At 39.3% G+C, this 27,830-nt stretch overlaps 4 protein-coding genes across 8 annotated transcripts; 1 reads left to right on the forward strand and 3 right to left on the reverse strand.

Annotated features, from left to right (window-relative positions):
- Nucleotides 1-7,122: 7,122 nt before the first annotated feature.
- LOC136069768 (uncharacterized) lies at nt 7,123-10,266 on the reverse strand. The gene has a single exon (XM_065778655.1). It carries the CDS (start codon nt 10,264-10,266, stop codon nt 7,123-7,125), a length of 3,144 nt encoding a protein of 1,047 aa, XP_065634727.1.
- A 14-nt stretch (nt 10,267-10,280) lies between these two features.
- LOC136069769 (uncharacterized) lies at nt 10,281-11,657 on the reverse strand. The gene has a single exon (XM_065778656.1). The coding sequence runs from the start codon at nt 11,655-11,657 to the stop codon at nt 10,281-10,283; it is 1,377 nt and encodes a 458-aa protein (XP_065634728.1).
- A 3,250-nt stretch (nt 11,658-14,907) lies between these two features.
- LOC136069770 (uncharacterized mitochondrial protein AtMg00810-like) lies at nt 14,908-16,023 on the reverse strand. The gene has a single exon (XM_065778658.1). It carries the CDS (start codon nt 16,021-16,023, stop codon nt 14,908-14,910), a length of 1,116 nt encoding a protein of 371 aa, XP_065634730.1.
- Nucleotides 16,024-23,393: 7,370 nt separating this feature from the next.
- On the forward strand, nt 23,394-27,830 carry LOC112003876 (uncharacterized). Of its 5 annotated transcripts, none has more exons than XR_010630979.1 (3): nt 23,394-23,605; nt 24,236-24,296; nt 27,399-27,830. XR_010630979.1 is itself a non-coding variant. In XM_065778633.1 (3 exons), the coding sequence occupies exon 3, from the start codon at nt 25,377-25,379 to the stop codon at nt 25,647-25,649; it is 273 nt and encodes a 90-aa protein (XP_065634705.1). In that variant the 5' UTR covers nt 23,401-23,605; nt 24,236-24,296; nt 25,373-25,376; the 3' UTR covers nt 25,650-25,678. The 5 variants fall into 5 exon arrangements, 4 of the variants coding, with proteins under 4 accessions (XP_065634706.1, XP_065634707.1, XP_065634705.1 ...); XM_065778633.1 differs by lacking the exon at nt 27,399-27,830 and adding an exon at nt 25,373-25,678 and having other exon boundaries at nt 23,401-23,605; XM_065778632.1 differs by lacking the exon at nt 27,399-27,830 and adding an exon at nt 25,368-25,678 and having other exon boundaries at nt 23,403-23,605.

Raw genomic sequence — 27,830 nt, forward strand, 5'->3', positions numbered from 1 at the left:
AATAACCAAAAGAGCATTATCAAAGGGGAAATTCATTTAAGTTCATGATAAAGGGGACAAAATTAACTAGCCTCTACACATAGCTGGACATACTCTCTCTCCCTCCAATTGCACCCATTTTTTTTCCCTTTCAACCTTGAAGTTATCATGGCAAACTACCTCTCCACCGCTGGAGTCATCTTGCTAGAATACTATCAACTGATTGACGTTGTACAACTAGAGCTACAAACCATACAAAGATAAGTGACTCTACTTCCATATCTTTAAATTTACATCATTGAGTACATGATTACTTCACTTTTAAATACATATTACTTTATTTCAACTACTATTACAACTATTAATCAAAGCTAATATATCAAACATATATTATTTATTATTTCAACCATTATCATGATTCTTAGAATTTGAGCTTTACCCATTTTGTAGGTTTAAATTACGCCGGCAGCCATTGAACTACATGGCCCAATGTTGAGTTTCGAATGCAACTCCCCAAAAATATTCAAGTCTAGCAAGGTCACCCCTCCAACGAACAACATGTGGCCGAGCAACGAAAAAATGCCCCCCGACAACAAGTATAGTTTAGCATACTTTCAACAAAAAATTAAATAAGTTGTTCTCAAATGGACACTAATGGTTAGACTTGATTAGTTGATTTGATTCGCGATCATATCACCTGCAATTTTCCATTTATAATTGAGCACTAGCATAAGCTCTTCTAAAAGATTTAGTAATTGACACATCAAAAAACTACTTTATTAAACTTAGCATATCATTTTACAATTCACTCTACATCACATCTCTTATTTTTCACATATTTTCATTTTTTTTTCATCTCTCTCCCTCTCTCTCTCATATTCCACAATTGCATCACCACCCCATAACTGTCCACCACCATAAACCCACAACCCACCACCACTGAAAAACCCACTAGAAATCCACCATAAGTCTTCACAAAACCCAAATCTGAAAAATAAAATAAAAAATAAAATAAAATAAAATAAAATATGAGAGTGAGTGGAAAACTTGGAGGTCAGTAGTGTAGAGAGGTCGGAGGTGTGGCTGAGGGTGATAGTGAGAGAGTGAGAGAGAAGCCATAAGAGAGAAAGGGTGAGAGGAGAGAGAAAAATGAATAAAAATAAGAAAAAAAATTATAGCATTTATGTCTATACTGTGCCAATAGTAGGAGTGTACTGCAACAAATACCAAATTTGAAATATCTGATGTCGATGGATTTTTGGTGTGCTAAATGCTAAAAAGTTAGCATTTAACACAATTGGTGCCAATGCTCTATGTAATTACTAGACATGGCAAAATGGGTAAAAAATGCACTAACCCAACCTGAACCCGCCCATTTTGGCCCGGTCCAAACCTGAATTGTTTGGCCCGAATTAAATATAGGCCAACCCGTGGTCCACCCGAATTTTTATGGGTCAATTTAACCTGGCTAACCCGTGGCCTGACCCGTTTTTAAACTTTTTTCCCCCTAAAAAATTATTTAAAAAGTACATGGCAAGGTGTGCTAGATTGCTAGGTGCATAACATTATCATAAGGGCACAATGAACTTGTGCGTGCCACCATTTATTAAAAAAAAAAAATAAAGAGTTAAATGAAAGGAAAAAAAATACTAATGCAAAAACTAAAGCATCTTGTGTACTGTCTAGTGTCTACGCAACTAAGCAGCAAGCGACAACCTTCTAACAGAGTAAAATAACACTAAGTTAAGACTACTAAGTAACTAACTATTATTCTATTACTAACACCCTAAGTCCAAGTCTGTCTAACTGTCTAACTAGTACAAAGTGACAAAACAAATGTTGTGGTATTTTTTTAATAATGAAATTATAATGTTGTGTCATATTTTTTTTAATTTCAATATTTTTTACCGATTAGGAATTTGAGTATTATGAAAGTTTTCGTAGTGCCAAAACAAAAAAAAAAATCTCAATTAGACTTGTATTTAGAAGAGCCTAAGTTGGAAGTTCTCTCTTGATGGAAAGAAAATTACAATCGATTCTTGGAGATCTCTTTAATGGCACTAGATCTCATGAGCATTCTTATAACTATTTTTGAATCTAAATCAAGTTTTAGCACGGCAAAAAAAAAATTCTTACTCCATGTCAATCACGTCTTTTGCCTGAGAACGTGAAAGTTACGCTATGCACTAATAGTTAGTTATATGGATTTGAAAGTATTTTAATTTATTAGAAAGAGTCACAGAAATTATACATTTTTAACTCTTTATTGATTAGTTTTGATTTGCTTTCATGTACACTTAAATTATATTAAAATATTGTATTGTAGATGAAGATACTGATGAAATAGGCTTGAGCTATAATTCGCAAGTATGAATATTTGTAGTCGTGAATCTACTACCAACAATGAGTAGATTGAGGTATAATTCTTATAAAATATTTACTTGTTCTTCTTTACTTAAATTTTTATATTTATTTTTGGAAAAAATTTAGTTACAAAATTAGTTGTAGTCTAAGGCTAAAAACCTTATTCAATAAAATAAGCATTATTACATATTTTGAAAATTTACCGTTAAATTACATGTTCTTTACATTCTTAATACACATATCAAATTTTTTGTCAATCAGATATTATTTACTATATAATCTGATAATTCTGGAAAATCAGTGGGTTGAAAATCTTCGGACTTCGACAATCTTGAGAGTTAAATCCTGTAAAACCAAATTCAATCAGGGAAAAGACCGGGGGAGACCGGCCTATGGTCCTCCGATGATGAAGTTAGTGGGTTGGAATAGAGAGGAAAAAATTTCTAAGTGTTTATTCTTCCCTTCTCAAAAGAAAAAAAATTAGAATCTCGTACCTCTACGTAGAGAAGCGTTTATATAGGGCATGGAACGGTTATTTGCTCTGATAACAGTTCCTATTGTCGAGGAATTCACCAAAGTCGGAGGTAACTTCCGTAACTTCCATGGAAGTTACTTTATCTGAACCGGTGTCTTATCACAAACAATGGAGGCTTCGGTTTATAGGTAAGGTTCTAAGTTTAGAATATTTGGCTCGTCCTTCCCTACTTAAAGCTGGACGTGCCTCAGCATAAACATGCTTGCCTCGTCCGTCCTTCGGGACGAACGAGGCCTCGTCCACCCTTTCCCAATTTAAGACGGACGAGGCTTGACGGGTATGGACGAGGCAATGTGGCTGCGCCCTTCCTTCCATCTTTTTCCTAGGACGAGCCATATGGACGATTTTAGAGGTATTATTTTATAGCATCATCAGTTGCCCCCATGTCCATGGGTCGTCCAAAGATATGTAGGACGTGTGTTGGTAGCAGATTGGTGTGCCACGTGTCATGAGCTCGTTGGTGGAAAAATCTCGTCGATTGATCTAACCGAGGAGTATGCCACGTGTCTCTTGCTGATTTGGTTACGTCGCATCAGATGCCTGAGTTTGTTCCCTATAAATAGTGGAATACCTTCGGTACCCTCTTCATTTCTGAAATTTCTTCCCTTGTCCATCCTCGTCCTAGATACTCGTCTAGAAGCTTTTCGCATCTATAGCTTTCCTTCGTCCTAGATACAGTTATTTCTCTTTTCTTGTCCTTAGTTTCCTGTCAAGATGGTAGACATTGTAGTTTCCTCGTCCAGCGATAGTATAGATATGGCTATAGATGAGTATAACGATGAGAGTAGTTATGACAGTTCCAGTAGTAATAGTGACAGTAGTGGGGGAAATACCACGGACGAGGAGTATGTCTCCGGCGTCCCTGGGCTTCCCATGGAAGTTATACAGGAACAGCTTAGGAAGGCCTCAGGGTCACAAGCTGGTACCTCGTCCACTGCCCCTCGTCCTGGTCCTTTAGACGAGGAGGAGGTCACTGTATATAGTTGTGCAATAGACATCCCTTCCAAGACGGACGAGCAGAGACTAAAAAACCTTAGGGAGTGGTACCAAATCCCAGACGAGTTTAACCCTAGGTTGCCCGACCGAGGAGAATGGTGTTGCAACCCTCACTCTGGGATTGGCGTCTATAAAGCTTACCTCTTGGGGGGTTTAAGATTCCCTTTAAACGCCTTTACTAGGGAGTTATTGATTAGGTTAGGTTTAGGAATATGCCAATTCAACCCTAATGCATGGAGACTAATTGTCTCAATGCAAGTTTTGTGAGGTGAAGTATTTGGAAAGGACCGTCCTCTTACTGTGGACGAGTTCCTTTATTGTTACAAGCCTTCAGAGATACATCAATCCCCTGGCTTCCACCAATTTACAGCCAGGGGTAAAGATTGTAGGTTGATCAAGTCTTTGGCCTCGTCTGACAGAAAATGGAAGACGAAATTTTTCTTCGTCTCTGGCTTCTGGGCTGGGAATCCTGTAGACGTTGGCCAGGACTCGTTTGGTCGTTATACTGGGGACCTAGGAAACCTTCGTCCTGAGGGTAAGTTGTTCCCCTTTTTCCTTTCACTTTTTTCTTTACATTCTTTTTTATGCCAACGATCAATTAATAGGAGTTTATCTGTTTCATTCCAGCTGTTGAACGATTTAAGCAAATTTTTCCGTGACCACGTCCACAAGGCTCGTCTTCACATGGATAGGGACTTCCACTCTTTGGTCACGCTTAGACGTCTTGCCAAGTGGGGTTTGGGTCCTAATCCATCCGACGAAGCAATTGCACACGAGGTCATAGTAAGAAGAAGTAAGTTTTAAATTCTCAACGTCTTTGCACTTTGCTTGTTTTGTTTTAATTCTAAAGGTGTTTTTATCTTTCTTTTTTTTTTTTTTTTTTTTTTTTTTTTAGGAATGGCAACAATGAAAGGGAACAAAGGAAAAGATGTGGCTGCTAAGGGGGATCGTCCTGAGAGTGATGTTCAAACTCGTCCTACGACTGGGGAGAAAAGGAAGACATTGTCAAAGAACCTAGATTTGGGGAATCTCCCCAGTCGACGAGGCAAAAAAGTTAAGCCCAGCTCGTCCCAAGTGATCAAACCTACCCCTTCCTCGTCTCAACAGCCAGTGCACGTAGTTGATGTGGACTCGTCCACTCTAATCGAGACCACTCTGTCCCAGACCACTCCGTCCAAGACTGTGTCAACCCCGTCTCAGCCTTCCAGAACGGCCCCCTCAAATATTATTGAGAATGAGGACTTGGCCTGGGAACGTTTTAAGAAGGCTGTGACCGACGAAGATATAAATGCTTGCTATGATATGTCTCTTAAAGATTTTGAACACTCTGGTGTTCATGATATTTTCAAGGTAATACTTATATCTCGTCTTAACTAATGATTCACTTTCCTTCCTCGTCTTTCTTCCTTTTTTTTTTTTTTTTTTTTTAACTTTTTATTTATTGTGTTTCTTTTTTACAGGGCATGTCAAAGTTTATAGCTGCGTCTAGGCAAGCCATGGGGTTGGACAAGACGAGGATCCTGCTTGAGACGAGGGTCCAGGAGCTGAAGGCTGAGGCAAGGCAATAGGCTGAGGTGGTTGCCAAGACCACGGACGAGGATAAAGAGTTGAAGACATTGGTTGAGGAGCTGCGAACCAGTGCTGCAGAGAAGGACGCTCGTCTCGAGGCCCTGCAAAAGGAGAATGACGAGTATGGCACACTTCTCTCTAATGCAAAGAAAGACGCAGTGGCTGAGTTTATAGCGTCCAAATAGTATACTGACGTTTTGGACACTAATTACGCAGCAGGGTTTGAAGATTTCAGAATGGAGGCTGTGGAAAGGTTCCCTGACATTGACTTCAGTTCTATTCTTCTTAACCTGAATGCTGCTGCCACTAGTTCTCTCGTCCAGACTGGTTCCGATGACGTCAATGTTGAAGACGATGCTACCACCTTGCCCCTTCAGGACGCCCTCAATGATGCTCCCTCTACTTAAAAGACTTTTTCAATGTATTTCTATTTGGTCCATTTTGTGACCTTTATGTAATTTCAATACATTTGCCTCGTCCAAGGTTTTAGGACGAGGTTTTTAAACAATTATCTTAGTTTATTTTGCAAGGATTTTAATGTTAGATATACACTCTTGACTCTATTATTTTCTTGTGGCATATGTATGGACGAGTTTTATTTATTTTGTTTGCTTTACTTCGTCCATCTTTTATATATGTTTGTCTACCATTTTCATTAGAATTTCAAATGTAGTTCATCCATGTGAAATGGTAACAATCAACATTACTGGTCTAAGGACCTGTTGAAAAATGATAAGAACCAGCCTGCCTTGTCCATGGACTTGGCTGATTTTTATACTTTGAAGTTTTTAAGGCTTTTCATTTTACTCGTCCATGGACTGGATTGTTTTAACAAAAGCCTTAATAGGATTGAAATATAGCCATACATTTCTCTCGTCCATGGCTTAGTATGCACTCGTCTATGCATTCTTGTCCATGAATTAGACGTATTATGCTTTACTTCATCCATGGTATGGACGAGTATGTTTGGGACTTAATCGCAATTAGCTTTAAGTACTGGCCTTACTTCATCCTCTGATTTGGACGAGCATGCCTTGATGTTTTTCCCTTAGGAAAGCTTGTCATTGTATCCCTGCATTCAGAGAATTGTCTCATGTTTTTTAAACTTTTCAAGGGTGAACTTCAAACGAATGTGGTATGGGAATCAGTGAATTTCACAACATTATGTACATTCCACGAACACCATTCATATCATAAGTATTGTTCAAAGACGAGGCAGGCACCTTATAGGCCAATGCCTTTATTCAAACATAAACTATAACGTCGTCCATAAATTTAACATAATAAAGCCACACCAAATAACATAGTAATAAATACCAAATAACATAATAATAAAGTTTTTGATTGCTGAGCTCGTCCAAAGTCATGCTCCCCCAGGCTGTCATTCTACTGATAATACTTCCTCAAGTGCTCCACATTCCAAGGATGCTCCAACTTCCTCCCATCAAGGGCTTCTAAGTAATAGGATCCTTGCCTTTTGCAGTTGACGATTCTGTAGGGGCCTTCCCAATTTGGTCCCAACTTCCCATGAGCTAGGTTCTTTGTTGCTAAAGAAACCCTTTTTAGGACGAGGTCTCCTATGCTGAATCGCCTTGGTTTAACCATTACATCATACCGCCTAGCCATTAGATTTTTATACCTTGCCATCCTTTGCTCAGCGTCCGTCCTTACCTCGTCTATCAAATCGCGGGTATAACTGCTTCAGTTCCATATGCTAACTTAAAAGGAGTTTCTCCCGTAGGAGTTCTCACTGTCGTTCTATATGCCCACAGAACACATGGAAGCTCATCTAGCCATACTCCCTTAGTCCCCTCAAGCCGAGTCTTGATTATTTTCAACAATGATCGGTTTGCAACTTCCGCCTGGCCATTAGCTTGCGGGTGGGCTGGTGAGGAGTAGTGATTTTGAATTCCAAAGCGTATGCAAAAATCTTTGAAAATTGCATTGTCAAATTGCCGTTCATTGTTCGATACCAGCAACCTAGGTACTCCAAATCTGCACACAATATTTTTCCACACGAAGTTCTTGACATTCTGCTGTGTGATGTTGGCCAAAGGTTCTGCTTCTACCCACTTGGTAAAATAATCAATACCAACCATAAGGAATTTCATTTGCCTTATACCCAGTGGAAATGGACCTAGAATGTCCAGTCCCCATTGCGCAAAAGGCCACGGGGCCGTCATTGGAATCAAATACTCTGATGGTTGCCTGGGGACGTTGCTAAACCTTTGGCATTGATCGCAGACTTTGACGTATGCCTTAGTGTCAGCTTGCATGTTTGGCCAATAATATCCCGCACGGACGACTTTGTGGACGAGCGATCTGGCGCCTGAGTGATTGCCACATGCTCCCTCATGAATCTCTCTCAATATGTAGTTTGCTTCGTTTGAGGCCGAACATCTGAGATAAGGCTGGGAAAAACCTCTTCGGTAGAGAATCTCGTCCATAAGAACATACCTGGCCGCCCTTGCCCTCAGCTTTCTAGCTTCGTCTTTTTCTTCCGGGAGTCGTCCATCTTTTAAGTACGACACAATTGGAACCATCCAATTCATTCCATTTTCCACCTGTTGTACTTCTGGGATGTCTATACTCGGCATATACTGAATTTCATCAAACTTGTCCGCGGCTTCGCTCGATGAGGCTTCTTTTGCCAAGGCATCAGCTTCTATGTTCTCCTCCCTTGGGATTTGAACGAAGCTAACTTCTTCAAACTTCTTTACAAGGCGCGTCACTTTGTTTAAATACTTCCTCATTCGTTCTTCTTTAGCTTCAAACATTCCATTCACTTGGCCTATGATCAACTGAGAATCTCCCAAGACGAGGAGTGCCTTCGCTTCTACAAATTTGGCCAATTCCAGTCCTTTAAGAAGAGCCTCGTATTCGACTTCATTATTAGTTGTCTGGTACTGCAAACGAACTTTGTGCTTTAATTTGTCCCCCTCTGGAGACTGCAAAACTACACCTATTCCGCCTGCGTGCAGTGTGGACGAGCCATCCACATGGACGATCCACTTGCTGTTTTCCACTTCACCTTCATCATCACAACTTAAGGTAAATTCAGCAATGAAATCTACCAGAACTTGGGCTTTTATGGCATGCCTTAGCTGGTATTTTATGTCAAACTCACTAAGCTCAACGGCCCATTGGATCAGACGTCCTGCAGCCTCTAACTTGTTCATTGCCTTCTTGAGTGGGTGATCTGTCATAACGTTAATAACATGAGCTTGAAAATAATGCCTTAGTTTCCTGGAAGCTGTTATCAACGCCAAAACCAATTTCTCCATTAATGGGTACCATCCTTCTACTCCCCTCAAAGCTTTGCTAGTATAGTATACAGGTTTCTGCACCTTGCTCTCTTCCCTCACCAGTGCCGAACTCACGGCATATGGAGTGACTGCCAAATATAAGTACAATTCTTCTCCGGGCACAGACGGGCTCAATAATGGGGCTTTGGTGAGATATATCTTCAAATCTTCAAAAGCTTTCTGATACTCATCGGTCCATTCAAATGCTTTTTTAAAAACCTTAAAAAATGGCAAACATTTGTCAGTAGCTTTAGAAACAAACCTGTTGAGGGCGGCAACTCGTCCGGTGAGAGACTGAACTTCTTTAACATTGCTCGGAGGCTTCATATCCAATATTGCTTGAATTTTGTCAGGGTTTGCTTTGATTCCTCTGTAGGAAACCATAAATCCTAAGAACTTCCTCGATGATACTCCAAAGGCACACTTGCTAGGGTTCAACTTCATATGATACTGCCTCAGCGTGTCAAATGTTTCCTGCAAATCGACCAAATGCCTCTCCTCGTCCTGAGTTTTTACCAACATATCATCTATGTATACTTCCATATTCCTCCCGATCTGCGGACAAAACATGTGATTGACCAGACGTTGGTATGTCGCCCCAGCATTCTTTAAACCGAAAGGCATTACTTCATAACAAAACAGTCCCTGACTAGTGATAAAGGATGTCTTCTCTTGGTCCACTTCATCCATCCTAATTTGATTGTAACCAGAGAAAGCATCAAAGAAACTAAGCAACTTGTGGCCTGCGGTAGAATCTACCAATTGATCAATACGCGGCAACGGGTAACTGTCCTTGGGACAAGCCTTATTTAAGTCAGTGAAATTGACGCACATTCTCCATTTGCCGTTCGCCTTCTTGACCATGACCACGTTGGCTAACCAGTCAGGATAGTACACCTCTCGAATAAACTTCACTGCAATTAACTTCTGAAATTCCTCCTTAACAGCATTGTCTCTCTCCGGGGCAAACACCCTCTTCTTTTGTCGCACTGGTTTGGAGGAAGGGCATACACTCAGACGGTGGGTAATGACACTAGGATCTATACCCGGCATGTCTTCGTGACTCCATGCGAACACATCTCTGTTTCTTTTCAAAAAACAAATGAGATCTTTCTTGATCTTCGCTTCCAGATCTGCTCCAACCCTAGTACACCTCTCGGGGTTATCATCATCTAAAGGAATATCTTCCAACGCTTCAACGGGTTCTGCCACAACTTTTTTTTCTTCGATATTCATTGCTTGAACTTGCTCGTCCGCAGCCAACATGGCTAGATAAAACTCTCTTGCTGCTAATTGGTCTCCCTGTACTTGGCCTACCCCATGTTCCGTTGGGAACTTGACTGATAAGTGGTAAGTAGACGTAACTGCCTTCCACCTATTTAGGGTTGGCCTCCCTATTATTGCATTGTAGGAAGACGAACAATCAACTACAAGGAAGTTTACCTCCTTGGTAACTTGCTGCGGATATGCCCCCACTGTCACTGGTAATGAAATATTACCCACAGGTTGCACCTTCATTCCACCAAAACCTACTAGGGGGAGCTCGCTGGACGGAGCAAGTCTCGTCCTAACCTCATCTGCTGAAAGGCTGGATAGTACAAGATATCAGCAGAACTCCCATTATCTATCAACACCCTTCTAGTCTTGTAGTCCGCAATAAGGAGGGTGATGACAATAGCATCGTCATGAGGGTGATGGACTCTCTTGGCATCCTCGTCCGTGAAGGTGATCGCCTGCTCGTCCGTAGTCCCTGCGCTCGGTGATCGTCCAGAGAGCTGAACGCTCTGCACTACTTTCAAGTATGCTTTCTTTGACTTAGATGACTGTCCTGCAGAACTTCCCCCCAGAATGATTCTTATTTCTCCGAGCAGTGGCCGTGACGATTCTTCTACCTTGGCTTTCAATTTCTCGTCTTTATGATCTCGTCCAAGGAAATTTTTCAGCTTCCCTTGTCTGATGAGATTCTCAATCTGCTGCTTCAGATCGAAGCACTCGTCTGTGTCGTGCCCGTGATCTCTATGGAAGCGACAATACTTATTTCTATTACGCTTATTGGGATTTCCCTTCATCTTCTCTAGCCACTTTAAAGAAGACTCGTCTTTGATTTGCATGAGGACTTGCTCGAGTGGCACGTTCAAAGAAGTGTATTGCTGGTTCCTTGCTGACGGACCTGCCCTCTTCTCTCGGTCTTTCTTATCCTCCGTTCGTCCCTTCTTTGGACGAGGACCCTGTTCGGAATGACGAGCAGGATTTGTTTCCATTCTCTCAGCCCTCTTCCTCTTCTTATCTATAATCGCATCTTCTGCATTCATGAAGTTTTGGGCTGAATGGACGAGTTCAGCCATGGACTGAGGTTCCTTCTCATAAAGTTTATGTATAAACAAGTCAGAATTGACCCCATTATGAAAAGCTGCCAACAGTAGCTTATCATCTACCTCGTCCACGGTCAGGGCTTCCCTATTGAAACGTGTGATGAAGGAATGCAAGCTTTCATTTTCCCCCTGTTCTATCGTTAACAGACTGGAAGTAGATCGTCTATGACGCTGACCCCCTATGAAGTTATTAACAAACAACTTGCTTAATTCTCCAAAAGGACTTACTGAATTCGGGGGTAATTTGCTGAACCATACTCTAGCCGGACCCTTGAGAGTGGTAGGGAAGGCTCTACACATTATTTCATCTGGAACTCCTTGAAGATGCATAGTGGTCTTGAAGGTGGCAATATGGTCAAAAGGATCTCGATTCCCATCATATGAATCTAAAGAAGGCATTTTAAACTTCAGTGGTAGGGGATGGCCATTGATGGAAACCGTAAAGGGAGAGTCAGTTCTATGAACTAAATCTTCTACTGGGTTCGCCCTCCTCATATTCTCCTTAATTTCATCCATGGCCTTCTTCATCTGATCCATCTCTTTCTTCAAGTCAGATGCCCTTCGCGAAGTGGTATCCCTTGACTAACTCCCATGCTGAAAGTTCTCTCTGCCCTCTTGACTCTGAGTTTGCCCTTCTTCTTCATGCTCTTGATGCGTCTGCCTTCTTAAATTAACCTCTCTCCGTAAGTCCTGATTCTGGCGAGTTAACTCCGCCATCGCAGCCGCCATAGAGTGCATATGTTGGACAGACGGGGCCTGCATGTCCGGTGCAGATTGGCGATCGCGATGAGGATTACTTGATGCGTCTCTAATCTGTTGAGGGCCTGGGCTAGTTGCCCTTGATCTAGTCCGAACCATTCCAACCCTTTCACGAGGGAAAGAAATCGCAGAACTAAACAAGTTCAAGAGCGACAAATAAGTTCCCCACAGACGGCGCCAACTGATAATTCTGGAAAATCAGTAGGTTGAAAATCTTTAGACTTCGACAATCTTGAGAGTTAAATCCTGTAAAACCAAATTCAATCAGAGAAAAGACCGGTGGAGGCCGGCCTATGGTCCTCCGATGATGAAGTTAGTGGGTTGGAATAGAGAGGAAAAAATTTCTAAGTGCTTATTCTTCCCTTCCCAAAAGAAAAAATCAGAATCCCTTACCTCTACGTAGAGAAGCGTTTATATAGGGCATAGAACGGTTATTTGCTCTGATAACCGTTCCTATTGTCGAGGAATTCACTAAAGTCGGAGGTAACTTCCGTAACTTCCATGGAAGTTACTTTATCTGAACCGGTGTCTTATCACAAACAATGGAGGCTTCGGTTTATAGGTAAGGTTCTAAGTTTAGGATATTTGGCTCGTCCGTCCCTACTTAAGGGCGGACGTGCCTCAGCATAAACATGCTTACCTCGTCCGTCATTTGGGACGGACGCGGCCTCGTCCGTCCTCTCCCAATCTAAGACGGACGAGGTTTGACAGGTATGGACGAGATAATGTGGCTGCACCTTTCCTTTTGAGTTTTTCCTAGGACGACCCATATGGACGATTTTAGAGGTAGTATTTTATGGCATCATCAGCAACCAAGAACAAATTTCAATAACATACCATTTTTGAATTTAACAGAAACATTAAACATTTACCTTAGGTGCAAGAACGTCATTGGAGGAGGATGATGAAGATGGTGCAAAGATTGAGGAGGAAGAAGCAGTGGAGGAGGACGATGAAAATGGTGTGGACAAAGCGAGTAAGGCTTTGATTTTAGGGGAAAATGATGAAGTAGATCAGCAGGAGAATCCTGGGATACAAAGAATTCTGTGGATGGAAGACGGAAGTGAAAGTGAAAAGAAGTTCCGTGAAAGTAAAAAGAAGAATATGGAAGTGGCTGTAGATTTTTTTGATTGTTTCTTGTTTTTGTTTGAAATTTAAAGTTTGAATTTGAAGGGGTTATAAAAAGTGCACCGTTTGGTCACGCGTCTTCACATTCAAGTCCGGACCGCATCACCAACCCAATCAATCACATTAACCCCAAGAGTTTATGTTTATGTGTGTGTTTATGTTTATATTTATTTATGTTTATGTATATGTGTATGTTTATGTATGTGTATGTATATGAGTGTGTATGTGTATGTGTATGTTTATATTTATGTTTATATGTATGTGTGTTTATATTTATGTTCATTTATGTTTATGCATGTTTCTGTATGTGTGTATGTTTATGTATGTTTATATTTATAAACATACAGACTAAGAAAAATTAAACCCTCATATAGACTGGAAAAAATTACAAACTAACACCAATTCTCAAATAATTTTGTTACTTACTTTGGTGTGCTAAATCGAGACTTTATGTGTGTTTACGTTTATATTTAAGTTTATGTGTGTGTATGTTTACGTTTATGTGAGTTTAGATGTGTTTATGTGTATGTGTGTTTATGTTTATGTATATGTATATTTATGTGTATGTGTATGTGTATATTTATGTTTATGTATGTGTATGTTTGCTTATGTATGTGCATGTGTATGTGTATGAATATGTGTGCTTATGTATGTGTATGTGTTTATGCGTGCTTATATTTATATATGTTTATGTGTATGTGTATGTGTTTATGCGTGCTTATGTATGTGTATGTGTATGTATGCTTATGTATGTGTATGTGTATGTGTATGTATATGTGTATGTGTATGTGTAGGTCTCTTTGTCTTTTTCAGATTCAGGTGAAATACCCTGTTGCAATTGTAATTAATGGCTGAGATTAAAAGTTGAAAAAACAACTTTCAATCTCAACTATTAAATAAAATATATTAAAGAAGAGTTAAAAGTTAAAAAAAAAAATGTAAAAAAAAATACCTACGACAGTGCACCTGATCTCAGTCCGTCTTTCTTCTCTTGATGGGTCGAATAAGGCTCACAATTTACTTATACAAGTGGGCTTAGAGTTTCCTACTAAGGGTAGTTACTGGCCGAGTAACCCAATGGCACCCCTTATCCCCCACGAATTCCCTCTTTTCCTTCTTTGAGTAGCACTGCCTCTTTGTGTTGTTCTCTCTCCTGGTTGTCCTAGTTCACTCTCTTTTTCTGTTTCCTCTTCAGAGTTACCAACCCCTTTATTCTCATTCTATTCTCCTCTTTTATTATCCTATTACGAACGTTCCCTTTACCTGTTTCTTCTAACGAGATTATAATGAACTGCTCTTCTAATTGTGCAAGCCATTCCGCAGCACGGGATGTCTCTGTCATCTAATAGGACATACACACTTAAGCCCTAAATATTTGTTTTATAATTTCTCAACTTGAACCTAACCCCACAATGGTAAAATGGTTTAACCCAGAGCAACACAGAGTGAAGATTAACTCAAAACAGTTATACATATATGAACAGCATGAGCAACAAGCAACCATGAATAGCAACCAAGAACAAATTTCAGTAACATACCATTTTTGAATTTAACAGAAACATTAAACATTTACCTTAGGTGCAAGAATGACGTTGGAGGAGGATGGTGAAGATTGTTAACAATATAAAAAGAGAGAGAATGACTGAATAGTCAGTATATTAATATGTGTAAAACAATGTACAAAAGAAAGCCTTATATAGGCTAGGTATGTGTGCAGTACAAGTAACATGAGTGTAGTACAAGTAATATACTGGGCTAAGCCCAATGGGCTAATCTAGCTTAATCTATACACTAACATCCCCCCTCAAACTCGAGGTGGCAAGGAGGAAGCCAACTGGAGTTTGGATATAAGATCTCGAAGACGACTAGGTGAGTGAAACTTGGTGAAGATATCAGCAAGCTAGTCAGCGAATGAGATGGAGAACAACTTGAGATTGCCTTTCTTGAGATGCTGGTGAGTGATGTGGCAGTCGATCTCAATGTGCTTGGTGCGTTCGTGGAAGACATCATTATGAGTAATGTAGATAGCACTACGATTGTCACAATAAAGGGGAGTAGCAGTGGGTTGTGGGGCATCCATGTCAGCCAAGAGCCAACGAAGCCAGACAAGCTCGCAGGTGGTGTCGGCAAGGGCACGATACTCAGCCTCAATACTGGAACGGGAAACAACATCCTGCTTTTTGCTATGCCACGAGACAAGAGAAGTACCCAACAGGAAACAGAAACCTGTGATAGAGCATCGATCAGTCGGATCACCTGCCCAGACCGCATCTGAATAAGCATGAAGCTCAAGAGAAGACCGAGAGGAGTAGTGTAGACCATGATAAAGTGTGCCCTTGACATATCGGAGAATCCGAAGAATAGCAGCATAGTGGACAGAACGAGGAGCATCCATGAACTTACTAACCATACCCACGGCATGTGAAATATCTGGACGAGTAACAGTGAGATAGATCAGACTACCAACCAACTGACAATAGCGAGTAGCATCAGAGATAGGTTCACCATCCAAGGGTGTGAGTTTTGCATTGTATTCCAAAGGAGTGGAAACAGTCTTGTTGTCAGTGATACCGGCTTTAGAGAGAAGATCAGAAGCATATTTAACTTGGGAAAGATAGTATCCATCAGAGGATGAGGTAACCTCAAGCCTAAGAAAATAGCTGAGAATGCCCAAATCTTTCATCTCAAAATGCTGACTAAGAAAGTGCTGAAGAGAGCGGATACCTGCAGAATCATCTCCAGTAATAATCATATCATTAACATAGAGAAGAATAAAAGTGATACCAGCAGAGGATCTTCGGACGAAGAGAGCAGTGTCATGAGGATTCGAAGTGAAACCTTGCTGAGCAACAATTGAGCTAAACTTCTCAAACCAAGCTCGAGGAGCCTGCTTGAGGCCATAAAGAGCACGGCGAAGGCGACAAACTTGACTGCCTAAGTGTGGATAGCCAGGGGGTGGTTGCATGTACACTTCTTCTTGAAGGTCTCCATTGAGGAAAGCATTCTTTACATCCATTTGATAAAGAGGCCAACGGCGAACATCAGCCACAGCAATGAGATATCTGACAGATGTAAGGCGAGCAACATGAGCAAATGTTTCCTCATAGTCAATGCCATACTCCTAGGTAAAGCCCTTAGCAATTAGGCGAGCCTTGTATCGTTCAACAGTTCCATCAGCCTTGGTCTTGATCTTGTAAACCCACCTACAACCTACTACAGATTGACCAGGAGGCAAATCAACCATATCCCAAGTGTGATTTTTATGAAGGGCATCTAGTTCATCATTCATAGCTTGCTGCCAAAGAGGGTCAGTATGGGCCTTACGATAGGTGTGAGGTTCATAGAGGGTGGCAAGGGCAAAAGAGCAGTGATAATCAGAGAGATAAGGGGGAGAAATGCTTACCCGAGTGGAATGACGAAGTTCAGGACCATCAAGAGACTCAGGAGAGGGTGGTGCCACATGATCCAAGACAGGCGGGTCATATGCCGGGGACAGAATTGGAGATGAGTCGTCTGGAGAGGCAACCGATGTTGAAGAATCCTCCATAAGTTCAGGATAGAGAGGGAGGAAAAGATCAGTAAAAATGGGAGACTCAGAGGAAGAGGATGTAGGAAACTGCTGAAGACTCGTGAAAGGACGATGTTCCCAAAACTCAACATGACGGGAGACACGAAGACGATGAGAAATGGGATCATAGCAGCGAAACCCCTTTTGAGATACACCATAACCAAGGAAACAACAGAGACGAGCACGAGGTTGGAGTTTTGTTCGTTTATGAGGAGGAAGAGAGACAAAGCAAGCACAACCAAAAACTCGAAGAGAGGAGTAGTCGGGGGTTTGACCATAGAGAAGCTCAAATGGTGATTTGTTATGTGTAGTTGGTGAAGGGATATGATTAATGGTGTATACAGCAGTGAGTGCAGCCTCACCCCAAAAGCGCTCAGGAAGAGAGGCAGAAATAAAAAAGGTGCGGACAACATCAAGGATGTGACGATGTTTTCGTTCTGCACGACCATTTTGTTGAAAGGTGTAAGGACAAGACCGCTGAGTAAGTGTACCATGATTGTCTAAAAAGGATAGGAAAGATTTATCATTATATTGTTGAGCATTATCTGATCGAAAAACTTTGACAGTGCGATTGAACTGTGTTTCAATCATTTTATGAAATGTTTGGTAAATAGACACAAGTTCAGACCTATGATGAAGCAAATAAATCCAAGTATATCGAGAAAAATCATCCACAAATATGACAAAATATCTAGATCCCCCCTTAGTAGGAACAGGTGCAGGACCCCAAATATCAGAATGTATAAGATCAAAAGGTGCAGAAGAAAATGAGTCACTATTATTAAAGGGCAATTTTGTTTGTTTGCCAAAATGACAGGAAGTACAATCAAATTTTTGAAACTGAACTGAACCTAAATAACCTTGAGAAGCTAACAACTGAAGACGAGATAAGAATGGATGACCAAGACGAGCATGCCATAGATCAGGTGAGGAGGTGGTAGTGGTAGCAACTGCAGAAACAACTTGTGAAGGAATCTTCAAGTCATGAACCTCAAACATGCGACTAACCTTACGGCTGTCCCAAGCACTTGACCCGTCCGGGGATCCTGCACATCCACACCATGATTAGTAAAGAGAAGATCTACGCCTAATTCACAAAGTTGGCCAACAGAAAGCAAATTGAGGGATAACTTTGGGATATGAAATGTGTCACTAAGGGATAAACAAGGAGAAGAGATTGTTCCTTTATGACTAATAGGCATAGGAGTTCCATCAGCAGTGTAAATGGTGATTGGATGTTCTAAGGGTGCCTTATCAGAAAATTGGGATTCATCAGGAGTCATATGGTTACAACATGCAATATCAAAAAACCAAGGTTGTTTACCTGAGGTGACAGAAAGGGTAGTGGAAGTGTGGGATAAAACCTGTTGAACAACTGCCTCAATATCAGCCGTAGTAAGTGAGGAAGTCAAAGATGGACCTGTAGGAACTGATGGATCTGAAGGACATACAGCAGCTGCCCGAGGAAGAGAAGCTTTATTCTGCTCTTGCACAAATTTCTGCAGTTTGCGACAAACTGAGATGTCATGGCCTTTAGCACGGCAAAACTCGCAGCGAGTACCTTTGGAAGACTGAGAGGTGGGACGCCCAGAGTTTATTCGTGGAGGAGCAGTGAATACAGCAATGGGAGGCTGTGGAGATGGTGTAGCCAATACATGATCAGATGATGACATGTGATGAATAGGCCGACGGTTCTCCTCAGAAATGAGCTCTTTGACTGCAGCATCAAGAGAAGGAGTAGGAGACCGACTAAGCAGAAAAGCCCTAGTAGGCTCAAAATCCTCACGCAAACCCATCATGAAATGCATAAATCTACGGCGATCCCGATATTTGACAAAGAGCTCAATGTCCTTAGAACACACTAGTGGAGGATCTGCAGCAGAGAGTTGTTCCCACATAGTAGAAGTCTGAGAATAAAAATCAGAAATAGATTGACCTATCTCGTGGCGCATTTGATAAAGTTTTGATTCACTGTGGAACTCCAAGCTTGAATCATTAGTACAATTATAGCGATCGGCCAAAAACTTCCAAGCAGCCTCAGCAGTCTCAAGACGAGGAAGAAGATTATGAATGGAGGAAATAGAGGTATTAATAAACCAAGACAAGATTTTATTCTGAATACTCTCCCATTCCTCTAGGCGATCTTCATAATCATTTGTTGTAACAGTAGTCGTGGAAGACTCTTCAGCAGCTGTGACTTTGGACTTAGGGTTTGGTACTAGCTTAGGAATTGAACCAGTCACATATCTCCACAGTTTATGACCCTTGAGAAAAACAATCATATTCTGAAACCATGCATGATAGCTAGTAGGACCATCCAACATAATGGTGATAGGACGTATGATGTCGCGTTCATTTTGTTGAGCCATAATGAAGAAAATGACCAAAAAAATGAGATTTAGAGACCTCAAATGTAGAAACGGAGCCCAAAATTGAAATCTATGCGAAAAACTGAGCAAGACAGGACCTGTTGAAAATTTTTGACTTTGGTCAAAGTCAACGGTCAAAGTCAACGGTCAACGGTCTGGTCAACGGTCAATGGATGTGCTGACGTATGCTGACGTGGCTGAGTGACGTCACCTTAGGGTTGATGTGGCAAGACGCGATACAAAGCAGGCGCATAGCCGACGCGTGTGAAAGGAGGACAGCGCGTGGGAGCGCGTGGAGGCGCGTGATTGAGTAGCAGAAACTTCAGCCGTAACGTGAGGGCGCGTGAGAGGTGATTTCTGGCTATTCTTGGTTGGGTTTTCCTCGGGACTGTCAGATCTGTCAATGTGTGCATTTACTTTAGCGGTTTGATCAATAAACTGATGAGATCCGAGTGTTCTAGGGTTGTGGGCGTGACGGCGGTGACTCGCTTCTGACAGTGACTACTGAATAAAGGCGAGGGCAGCGGAAGAACGCCAGAGATGTCCACAAGAACCAAAAAAAATCAGAGGAAAGGCTCTGATACCATGTTAACAATATAAAGAGAGAGAGAATGACTGAATAGTCAGTATATTAATATGTGTAAAATAATGTACAAAAGAGAGCCTTATATAGGCTAGGTATGTGTGCAGTACAAGTAACATGAGTGCAGTACAAGTAATATACTGGGTTAAGCCCAATGGGCTAATCTAGCTTAATCTATACACTAACAAAGATGGTGCAAAGACCGAGAAGGACGAAACAGTGGAGGAGGATGATGAAGATGGTGAGGACGAAGCGAGTAGGGCTTTGATTTTGGGGGAAAAGGATGAAGTAGATCAGCAGAAGAATCCAGGGATACAGAGAATTCTGTGGATGGAATACGGAAGTGAAAGTGAAAAGAAGTTCTGTGAAAGTGAAAAGAAGAAGACGGAAGTGGCTGTAGATTTTGTTGATTGTTTCTTGTTTTTGTTTGAAATTTAAAGTTTGAATTTGAAAGGGTTATAAAAAGTGCGCCGTTTGGTCACGCGTCTTCACGCTCAAGTCCAGACCGCATCACCAACCCAGTCAATCACATTAACCCCAAGAGTTTATGATTATGTGTGTGTGCATGTGTGTTTATGTTTATATTCATTTATGTTTATGTATGTTTATGTATGTGTATGTGTATGAGTGTGTATGTGCATGTGTATGTTTATATGTGTATGTTTATGTTTATGTTTATGTTTATGTGTATTTGTGTTTATATTTATGTTCATTTATGTTTATGCATGTTTATGTATGTTTATATTTATAAACATACAGACTAAGAAAAATTAAACCCTCATATAGACTGGAAAAAATTGCAAACTAACACCAATCCTCAAACAATTTTGTTACTTACTTTGGTGTGCTAAATCGAGTATTTATGTGTGTTTACGTTTATATTTAAGTTTATGTGTGTATATGTTTACGTTTATGTGAGTTTAGACGTGTTTATATGTATGTGTTTATGTTTATGTATATGTATATTTATGTGTATGTGTATGTATGTTTATGTGTATTTGTATGTGTATGTGTATGTATATGTTTATGTTTATATATGTGTGTGTATGTTTGCTTATGTATGTGCATGTGTATGTGTATGTATATGTGTGCTTATGTATGTGTTTATGCGTGCTTATATTTATATATGTTTATGTGCATGTGTATGTGTTTATGCGTACTTATGTATGTGTATGTGTATGTGTGTGTGTGCTTATGTATGTGTATGTGTATGTGTAAGTCTCTTTGTCTTTTTCAGATTCAGGTCCAATACCCTGATGCAATTGTAATTAATGGCTGAGATTAAAAGTTGAAAAAACAACTTTCAATCTCAACTATTAAATAAAATATATTAAAGGAGAGTTAAAAAGTTTTTTAAAAAAAGAAAAAAATGTAAAAAAAAATACCTACGACAGTGCTCCTGATCTCAGTCCGTCTTTCTTCTCTCACAATTTTTTTTTTTTTTTACGCGGTGTTTTGTTCTTCTTCCTTTTATTTCTCTATATACGTCGCCTAGGCTGACAGGAGAGGAGCAAGTGAAAGCCACGTCAAGAAAGGAAATCGATGATTGTGCTACCAAGTCAAAGACTATGAAAATCTCTTCCTCTCAACTCAGACGATCCTCTTAGGTGAAATTGTGGCTCACGAGGTTTCACCGGATTATGGTGTGTGATTTTTTGTTATTTATTTATTTATTTGAGATTATGAAGGAAATAGTTTTTATATTTTGCTTACCATTTCTATTTTCTTAAAACACTTTTTTGGGAAATACCATTTTTTTTTTTTGCTTTGCTTTTAGTCTATCATTCTTGCTTGTGGTATGTGTTTGATTAATTTGGATCTAAAATTAGTTCAACAAGATAATTCTTCTTCTAAAATATAATAACAAAACCAATATATGTTTTTTTAACGGTGGGTTCACTTTCAGTGTTTTCATTTTGTGATTTTGGTTGTTTTGTGGGTCTTGTGCTTTGATTTTGGTGGGTGTGATTTGATTTGTGATTTGGTGGGCTTTTGGGTTTTTGTTGCGATTTGATTTTGGCTGGGTTTTGGCCGTGGTGGTGGTCGTGATTTGATTTTGGCTGGGTTTCGGCAGTGGTGCGTGGTTGGAGGTGATGAGCTTAAAAAGCTCCGGCGATGGAGGTTTAGAAGGAGAGCTTGGTGGTCAGCCATGGAGCACGGTGTGACGTGGGTTGAGGTAGAGAGAGGATGAGACGGAAACAGGGGCGGCCCTAGACATTTTGGGGCCTAAGGCGAGAACTAAAAATGGGACATTTTTTATACTTATATATTAATTAAATTAATGTTTATTTAATATTTTTATATTATATTTTTCATCATTATTTTCATTTTCTTTTAAATTATTTTGAAGTTCATTATCAAGATTTGTTGTATTGCAAAATTGAACATCATTTTCTTCTAAATTATTTTGGTGAATTTCTTGCTTATTTGTGATATTTTCATCTACATTTTGTGTTATATTTTGTTTATTACTAACAACAAATTTATCCATTGATCCTTTTTGAGACTCAATTAATTTTTCTTCTTTTTTTAAGTTTTTCATATCCAGATGCATATTTTCTAGTAGACATTTCTAGTCAAACAATATATTTATAAAGACTAAAATAAAAAATAACTTTCAAGTATAGAGTAAATGTGAAATAGAGTCTGATTTATATAAAATGTATTGTTAGTTTTACTGAACAATAACAAGTTTTTAGCAATCTCAGCCTGCATAAATTAAAAAAAAAAAAATTAAGTACAAGCATAACAAAAATTTAAGCACGGCCATAACACTGACACAAGACTTATTAATAAGACCCACCCACAAAAAAAAAAAAACAAAACAAAACAAAACAAAACAAAACAAATCCTATCTATAACAAAAAAAAAAATGCAGGATTTAAAAAAAAAAAAAAAAAAAAAAAAACTTGAAGGCCCAAACTTAACGCCCAGTCCAGGGTGGGTCCAAGTAGTCATAATGATAAACTGAAAAGTGATAAACAAAGGGCCCGTTTATTTTGGGTGTAAATGGTTTCAGGAAATTATTTTCTGTAAAATAGGCTGTTTGGTTGGCTTTTAAAATAGGCTTTTCCGGAAAATGCTTTTCAGTTGACCTTTAAAAATAAGCTTTGACCACGGAAATTCATTTCCGTTTGTATTTTCACTTCAAATGGTTTCCGAACCGAGAGAGAGAGAAAGAGAGAGAAGGACCAGGCGCAAAGAGAGAAAGAGAGAGAGAAAGGACTCATGCGCAAACAGAGAGAGAGAGAGAGATCGTGAACCCAGACCCAAGATCGTCGCACCACCAGCGAGATCGTCAAACCCGAGATCGCGAACCTAGACCCACGAACCTCGAGTCGCACCGCGACCCACGAACCCACGAATCGCGAGTTGCACCGCTTTGATCGCACCGGCGAGTCGCACCGCGCCGATTGAACCCAGTCGCTGCACACGCCTTCGCCTTCAAACCCAGTCGCCTCACCGCAACGATCTGACCGGATTTGATGATTTTTTTTTTCTTTGATTTTGTTTCTTTTGTGGCCTTTGATTGCCGGAGTTTGCCGCCATGGGTTGAATTGGAGTTTCGATGGTGTTTGGTGTTGTTTCGGTGGTGGGTATAAATTTCGGTTGTTGTGGGTTGAAATTTTCTATAATAAGATGTGTTTGGATGCTAAGAAAATGACTTAAGAAAATATGAAAAATTAGTAAGAAAATAGCATTTTTAGAATGTTACCAAACACCGAAGTTTATTTTCCGAACTATTTTTTATTACACAACTAAATAACTTGAATACATTTTCTTTTTTCGTAAGTAATATTTCCGAAAAATATATTTTTCATGAACCAAAGGCAGGCAAAGTTACAAAACCAGCCACGGAGGGCCCAAATAAACAAAGTTATCTTAAGTTCTTAACAAATAAAATGGAGTGCCCTGTGCCCAAATATTTATAATTTTATACCTGATTCCTGAGGTGAGGTTAGCAGTTGAGACTTGAGAGAGGCGGAGAGCAGAGAATCAGAGAGAGGCTGAGGCGGTCCACCTGGAGACTGGAGACTAGAGAGAGGCGGAGAGCAGAGACTAGAGACTAGAGAGAAAGGTAAAATTTTTAGGGTTTTGAGTGGATTTATTTGTTTTGATTTGTGATTGTTTTGTGGTTAATCTCTTAGACCAGATTTGTAGTTTATCTGGTTGATTTTTGGTCAATGATTTTGTTTAGAACCAATGTTTAATAGGATTTAACAAAATTTTTGTTTTTTTGGTTAAAAGGATGTGCCAGATTATTTTTGTAATTCATTTGAAACTAAATACTACCCGGTTCTTTTCTAAAACTTTGGGGCCCCCTTCCACTTGGGGGCCTTAGGCAATTGCCTAACTCGCCCTGTATTTGAACTCCAAAGACACATTCTAAGACTTTATTTAGGTGGTCTTTAGGACTGGGGTTAGAGGGGTGTGATGGGAGCTTATTTTGGAAGCTTAAAGATTGTTTGCGTGTCATTTTGGGAAATCATGTAGTTAAGACATAGAGGATTTTGATGGACTAAAAGTGGAGTTTGAGTACTGCTTTGGATCTTTTTCGTGGTTGTCTTAATGGGTTTGAAGGGTTAAGCATTTATATCATATACTTATGAATAGATGTGTTTCTATTTTTCTATGGATTTAATTTCCCATCAGTAGAGCTAGTTTTAGTCTTGTATCTTTTTGATAGGGTTGTGCCATTGTTCATTAGGTTCAAGTTGACATCGCTTGGCGCACTTGAGTTGAACTTGGTTGGCCTTGCGAGGTAACTGGTAAGTAGAATTTTCTTAATTGGGATTTCCTAAAGGCAGCAATAGTTATTTTCAAACTTATTGTTTTGTAAGGAAATAAGAGAGCTGCTTGTAAGTATCTTGGTATGACATTGTGGAAGATTTTAATAATTATACATTTTACAAAGAATGCTTGTGGGATGAGCTAAATTTTAACATGTATATGAATGTCTTTGATGAGGCTTGTTGTTGTTGTTGTTGTTGTATATGAACGTCTTCAATGAGGCATTTTAAGTGTGTACATGTTTTTAGAATCTTATTGTTCAAATTGCATTTGATTTGTTATGAGGAATTTATTGTTCATTTTACTCATGATGTCTTGAGAAATTATCAGAGTTGGTGATTATGAATACTTTGTTCATGATGTTTTGTCTTTGCAATTTTTTTGGTTGGTGTGTAAACTAACCCACCAAAAAAAAAAAAAAAAACCTCAAATTTGAATTCGCTGTGTGTATTAAGGTGAAGTTTATGTTCTTTTGAATGTTTTAATTGAGAATGCACTATTTTCATCAGGTGGCCATGTAGAAAATTAGCCTCTTCGCCATTTGATAGTTGTTTCCTTTTACTGTGGGGGTTACTGACTCCAAGGTCGTATTGTTAACCATGTGGATGTTGATTGTCAGATAGTTCAGCAATCACCACATGCTCTCAACCGTGTGTGTCAAATATGCTTTGAGGCATTGCTGGTTCATTTTTTTTTTTTGTTTGAATGATAACTTTGTAAGGGTAAATTTCCATATCTTGAATGTTGATGCTACGCTTGTAGTCTAGCCAGTGCTTCTGCTGTTATGCCTTACTAATTTCATCACCATATCTATGAGGACTTTACTGTGATTTTGGATGTCTCCTAAAAACCACACAATTAAAATTTTCTATTGTTGCTATGTGAAGGTTCTTTCTGTCAGAAGAGGGACACTAATAATCTGCATTAAATATATATGTATATATATATATATATATATCTAATGGTGATAACATTTTACTTGTTTTTTATTGGATGAATTCAACCCCACCAATTTATTAGAAAACAAGTACATAGTAAATTTTTTCCAGTGCAGAGAAATGGCAAAAGGTCTCATTTGGGCTACAGCAGAGGATTTGGCGAGGAATAGAGGACGAGTTCTCTCTCTTTATCGCCAGATATTGCGAAGCATCAACTCCCCAAAGCTTCCACTCACTTTTGCAGCAAGATTGGCTAAGAAAGCAGAGGTTCGTGCTATCTTCCTGTTGGCTTCTGAAGAGACATCCCTGCATAACATTGAAGACCTTATTGACACTGCTGAGTACTCTCTTTCCCTTCTAAGAAAAGGTGAAATCCCCAAATACATACAATGAGTTAGTCATCTCTCTCTCTCTCTTTGTCTCTGTCTGTCTGTCTCTCTCTCTCTCTCTCTCTCTCTCTCTCTCTTGGAACATACTCATTTTGATGAACTACTTTGATGTGACGTCTTATTTACTGAAATAAAAACTTTAGTCCTTTGTTTGTGATGCATGAATGTATGTTTCTCGTTCACCCATCTACGACCATAAGTTAGCCAATTAATTCTCAAAAACCTTCTTTTAGTTCCAAATTTATTTATTAATCGATAAATAGCATACTCTATTGAAAAGGAAAAACACTGTAGACAGGGAGTATGCTAGAGACCATCATAGTCATATATGTAAATTACAATGATCAATAAAATCTAAAAGAGAATGGAAGGAAAAGAAACGCAAAGATGGCAGCCAGTGAAATAAGGAATTCAGAAAAAACAACTTCAGATCAGGGATGGTCCTTTAACGGTCCTCAAAACTTCTAGCATTACGTTCCTACTATGAACACCACATTAAGCAATGAGGAACTGCTTCCCAAATTCTTTTATACTGTGACACTCAAACCAACCTTGCCGAGAAGATAACATATCCAAAACTCTTAGCGGCTAACCCACTGAACACCAAATAAATTGAAAACCGTATTCCACAATTTTGAAGTTATAGGGCAAGGAAGCAAAAGGTGATCCACAGACTCCTCAGGACTTTTGCACATTTAACACCAATCTATCACAAAAATATGTTTTCGGGAAAACAATAGTTCCAATTTATTTAAGTGGATTTATCATATATCTTTGGGAAAACAATAGTTTTGTACGTCTCTTTCCATCTTGTCTAACTGTGAGGAAAATTGCTTATATAATATGGTTTATATTGATTTTGTGTTTGGGATAATCAAACGCTGTGGAGAAATCAGGAAGGCACTTACAAAATAATCAAACGCTGACTTATCTCAGGGTGTGTTTGGTATAATAGATTTTAGGAAAGATGGAAAAAAAAAGGAGAAAAAGTGAAGAGAGAAAACCTTTTTGAGGGTGGTTGGTTAGAAGGGAGGGAGGGAAAATGTGTGGTGGAGCTCAGCTGTTTTTTTCTTGAGTCCACCAGAAAGTTTTCTCCCCAAAATGAGGAAAAAATTGAGGGGAAGAAAATCACTCACCTTTTCTTTTCTTTTTCTTATTTTGTTTTTTGTTTTTTGTTTTTATCCCACTTGCACTGCATGTACATAATTATTTTTGCTAAAAATATGTGTTACTTTTTTGTTTGCAAATACACAATTTTTTTTGCTATAAAAAATGTGTTTTCTTTGTTTTATTTAATGGGGACATAATTGTAAATTTATACCAACTTCATTTTTCTATCCTCTCATTAGAGTATTCGCAGCAATGAAGGCAAAATTTTAGCTATTGAGTTACACAAAAAGTCACTTTATTTATTTTACTTACACACATGCTGCAGCAGTGAATTCATTTTAGCTTTCAACATAATAAAATAATATACACATCACAATAAAATAATATAATCACTACAATAAAATAATATATCATACTACAAAAAACAACTACAGCACCAACTACAACCACTCTACCATCAGCCATGGCCACCACCACCACTAGTCCACAGCAGGCAAAAAAAAAAAAAAAAAAAAGGAAGATATATATATATATATATATATATATATATATCTAATGGTGATAACATTTTACTTGTTTTTTATTGGACAAATTCAACCCCACCAATTTATTAGAAAACAAGTACATAGTAAATTTTTTCCAGCGCAGAGAAATGGCAAAAGGTCTCATTTGGGCAACAGCAGAGGATTTGGCGAGGAATAGAGGACGAGTTCTCTCTCTTTATCGCCAGATATTGCGAAGCATCAACTCCCCAAAGCTTCCACTCACTTTTGCAGCAAGATTGGCTAAGAAAGCAGAGGTTCGTGCTATCTTCCTGTTGGCTTCTGAAGAGACATCCCTGCATAACATTGAAGACCTTATTGACACTGCTGAGTACTCTCTTTCCCTTCTAAGAAAAGGTGAAATCCCCAAATACATACAATGAGTTAGTCATCTCTCTCTCTCTCTTTGTTCAGCGGTTGAATCTCACTTAACCTATACAAGATACACATGGAACATACTCATTTTGATGAACTACTTTGATGTGACGTCTTATTTACTGAAATAAAAACTTTAGTCCTTTGTTTGTGATGCA

The sequence above is a fragment of the Quercus suber genome, unplaced genomic scaffold (genome assembly GCF_002906115.3).
Source record: "Quercus suber isolate HL8 unplaced genomic scaffold, Cork oak 2.0 scaffold_188, whole genome shotgun sequence".
In the NCBI taxonomy this organism is placed as follows: domain Eukaryota; kingdom Viridiplantae; phylum Streptophyta; class Magnoliopsida; order Fagales; family Fagaceae; genus Quercus; species Quercus suber.

Coding starts and splice junctions, on each gene's coding strand:
- LOC136069768 (XM_065778655.1), bottom strand. CDS start 10,266: ATGAAGGTGCAACCTGTGGGTAATATTTCATTACCAGTGACAGTGGGG.
- LOC136069769 (XM_065778656.1), bottom strand. CDS start 11,657: ATGGATCAGATGAAGAAGGCCATGGATGAAATTAAGGAGAATATGAGG.
- LOC136069770 (XM_065778658.1), bottom strand. CDS start 16,023: ATGGATGTAAAGAATGCTTTCCTCAATGGAGACCTTCAAGAAGAAGTG.
- LOC112003876 (XM_065778634.1), top strand. CDS start 25,377: ATGGCAAAAGGTCTCATTTGGGCTACAGCAGAGGATTTGGCGAGGAAT.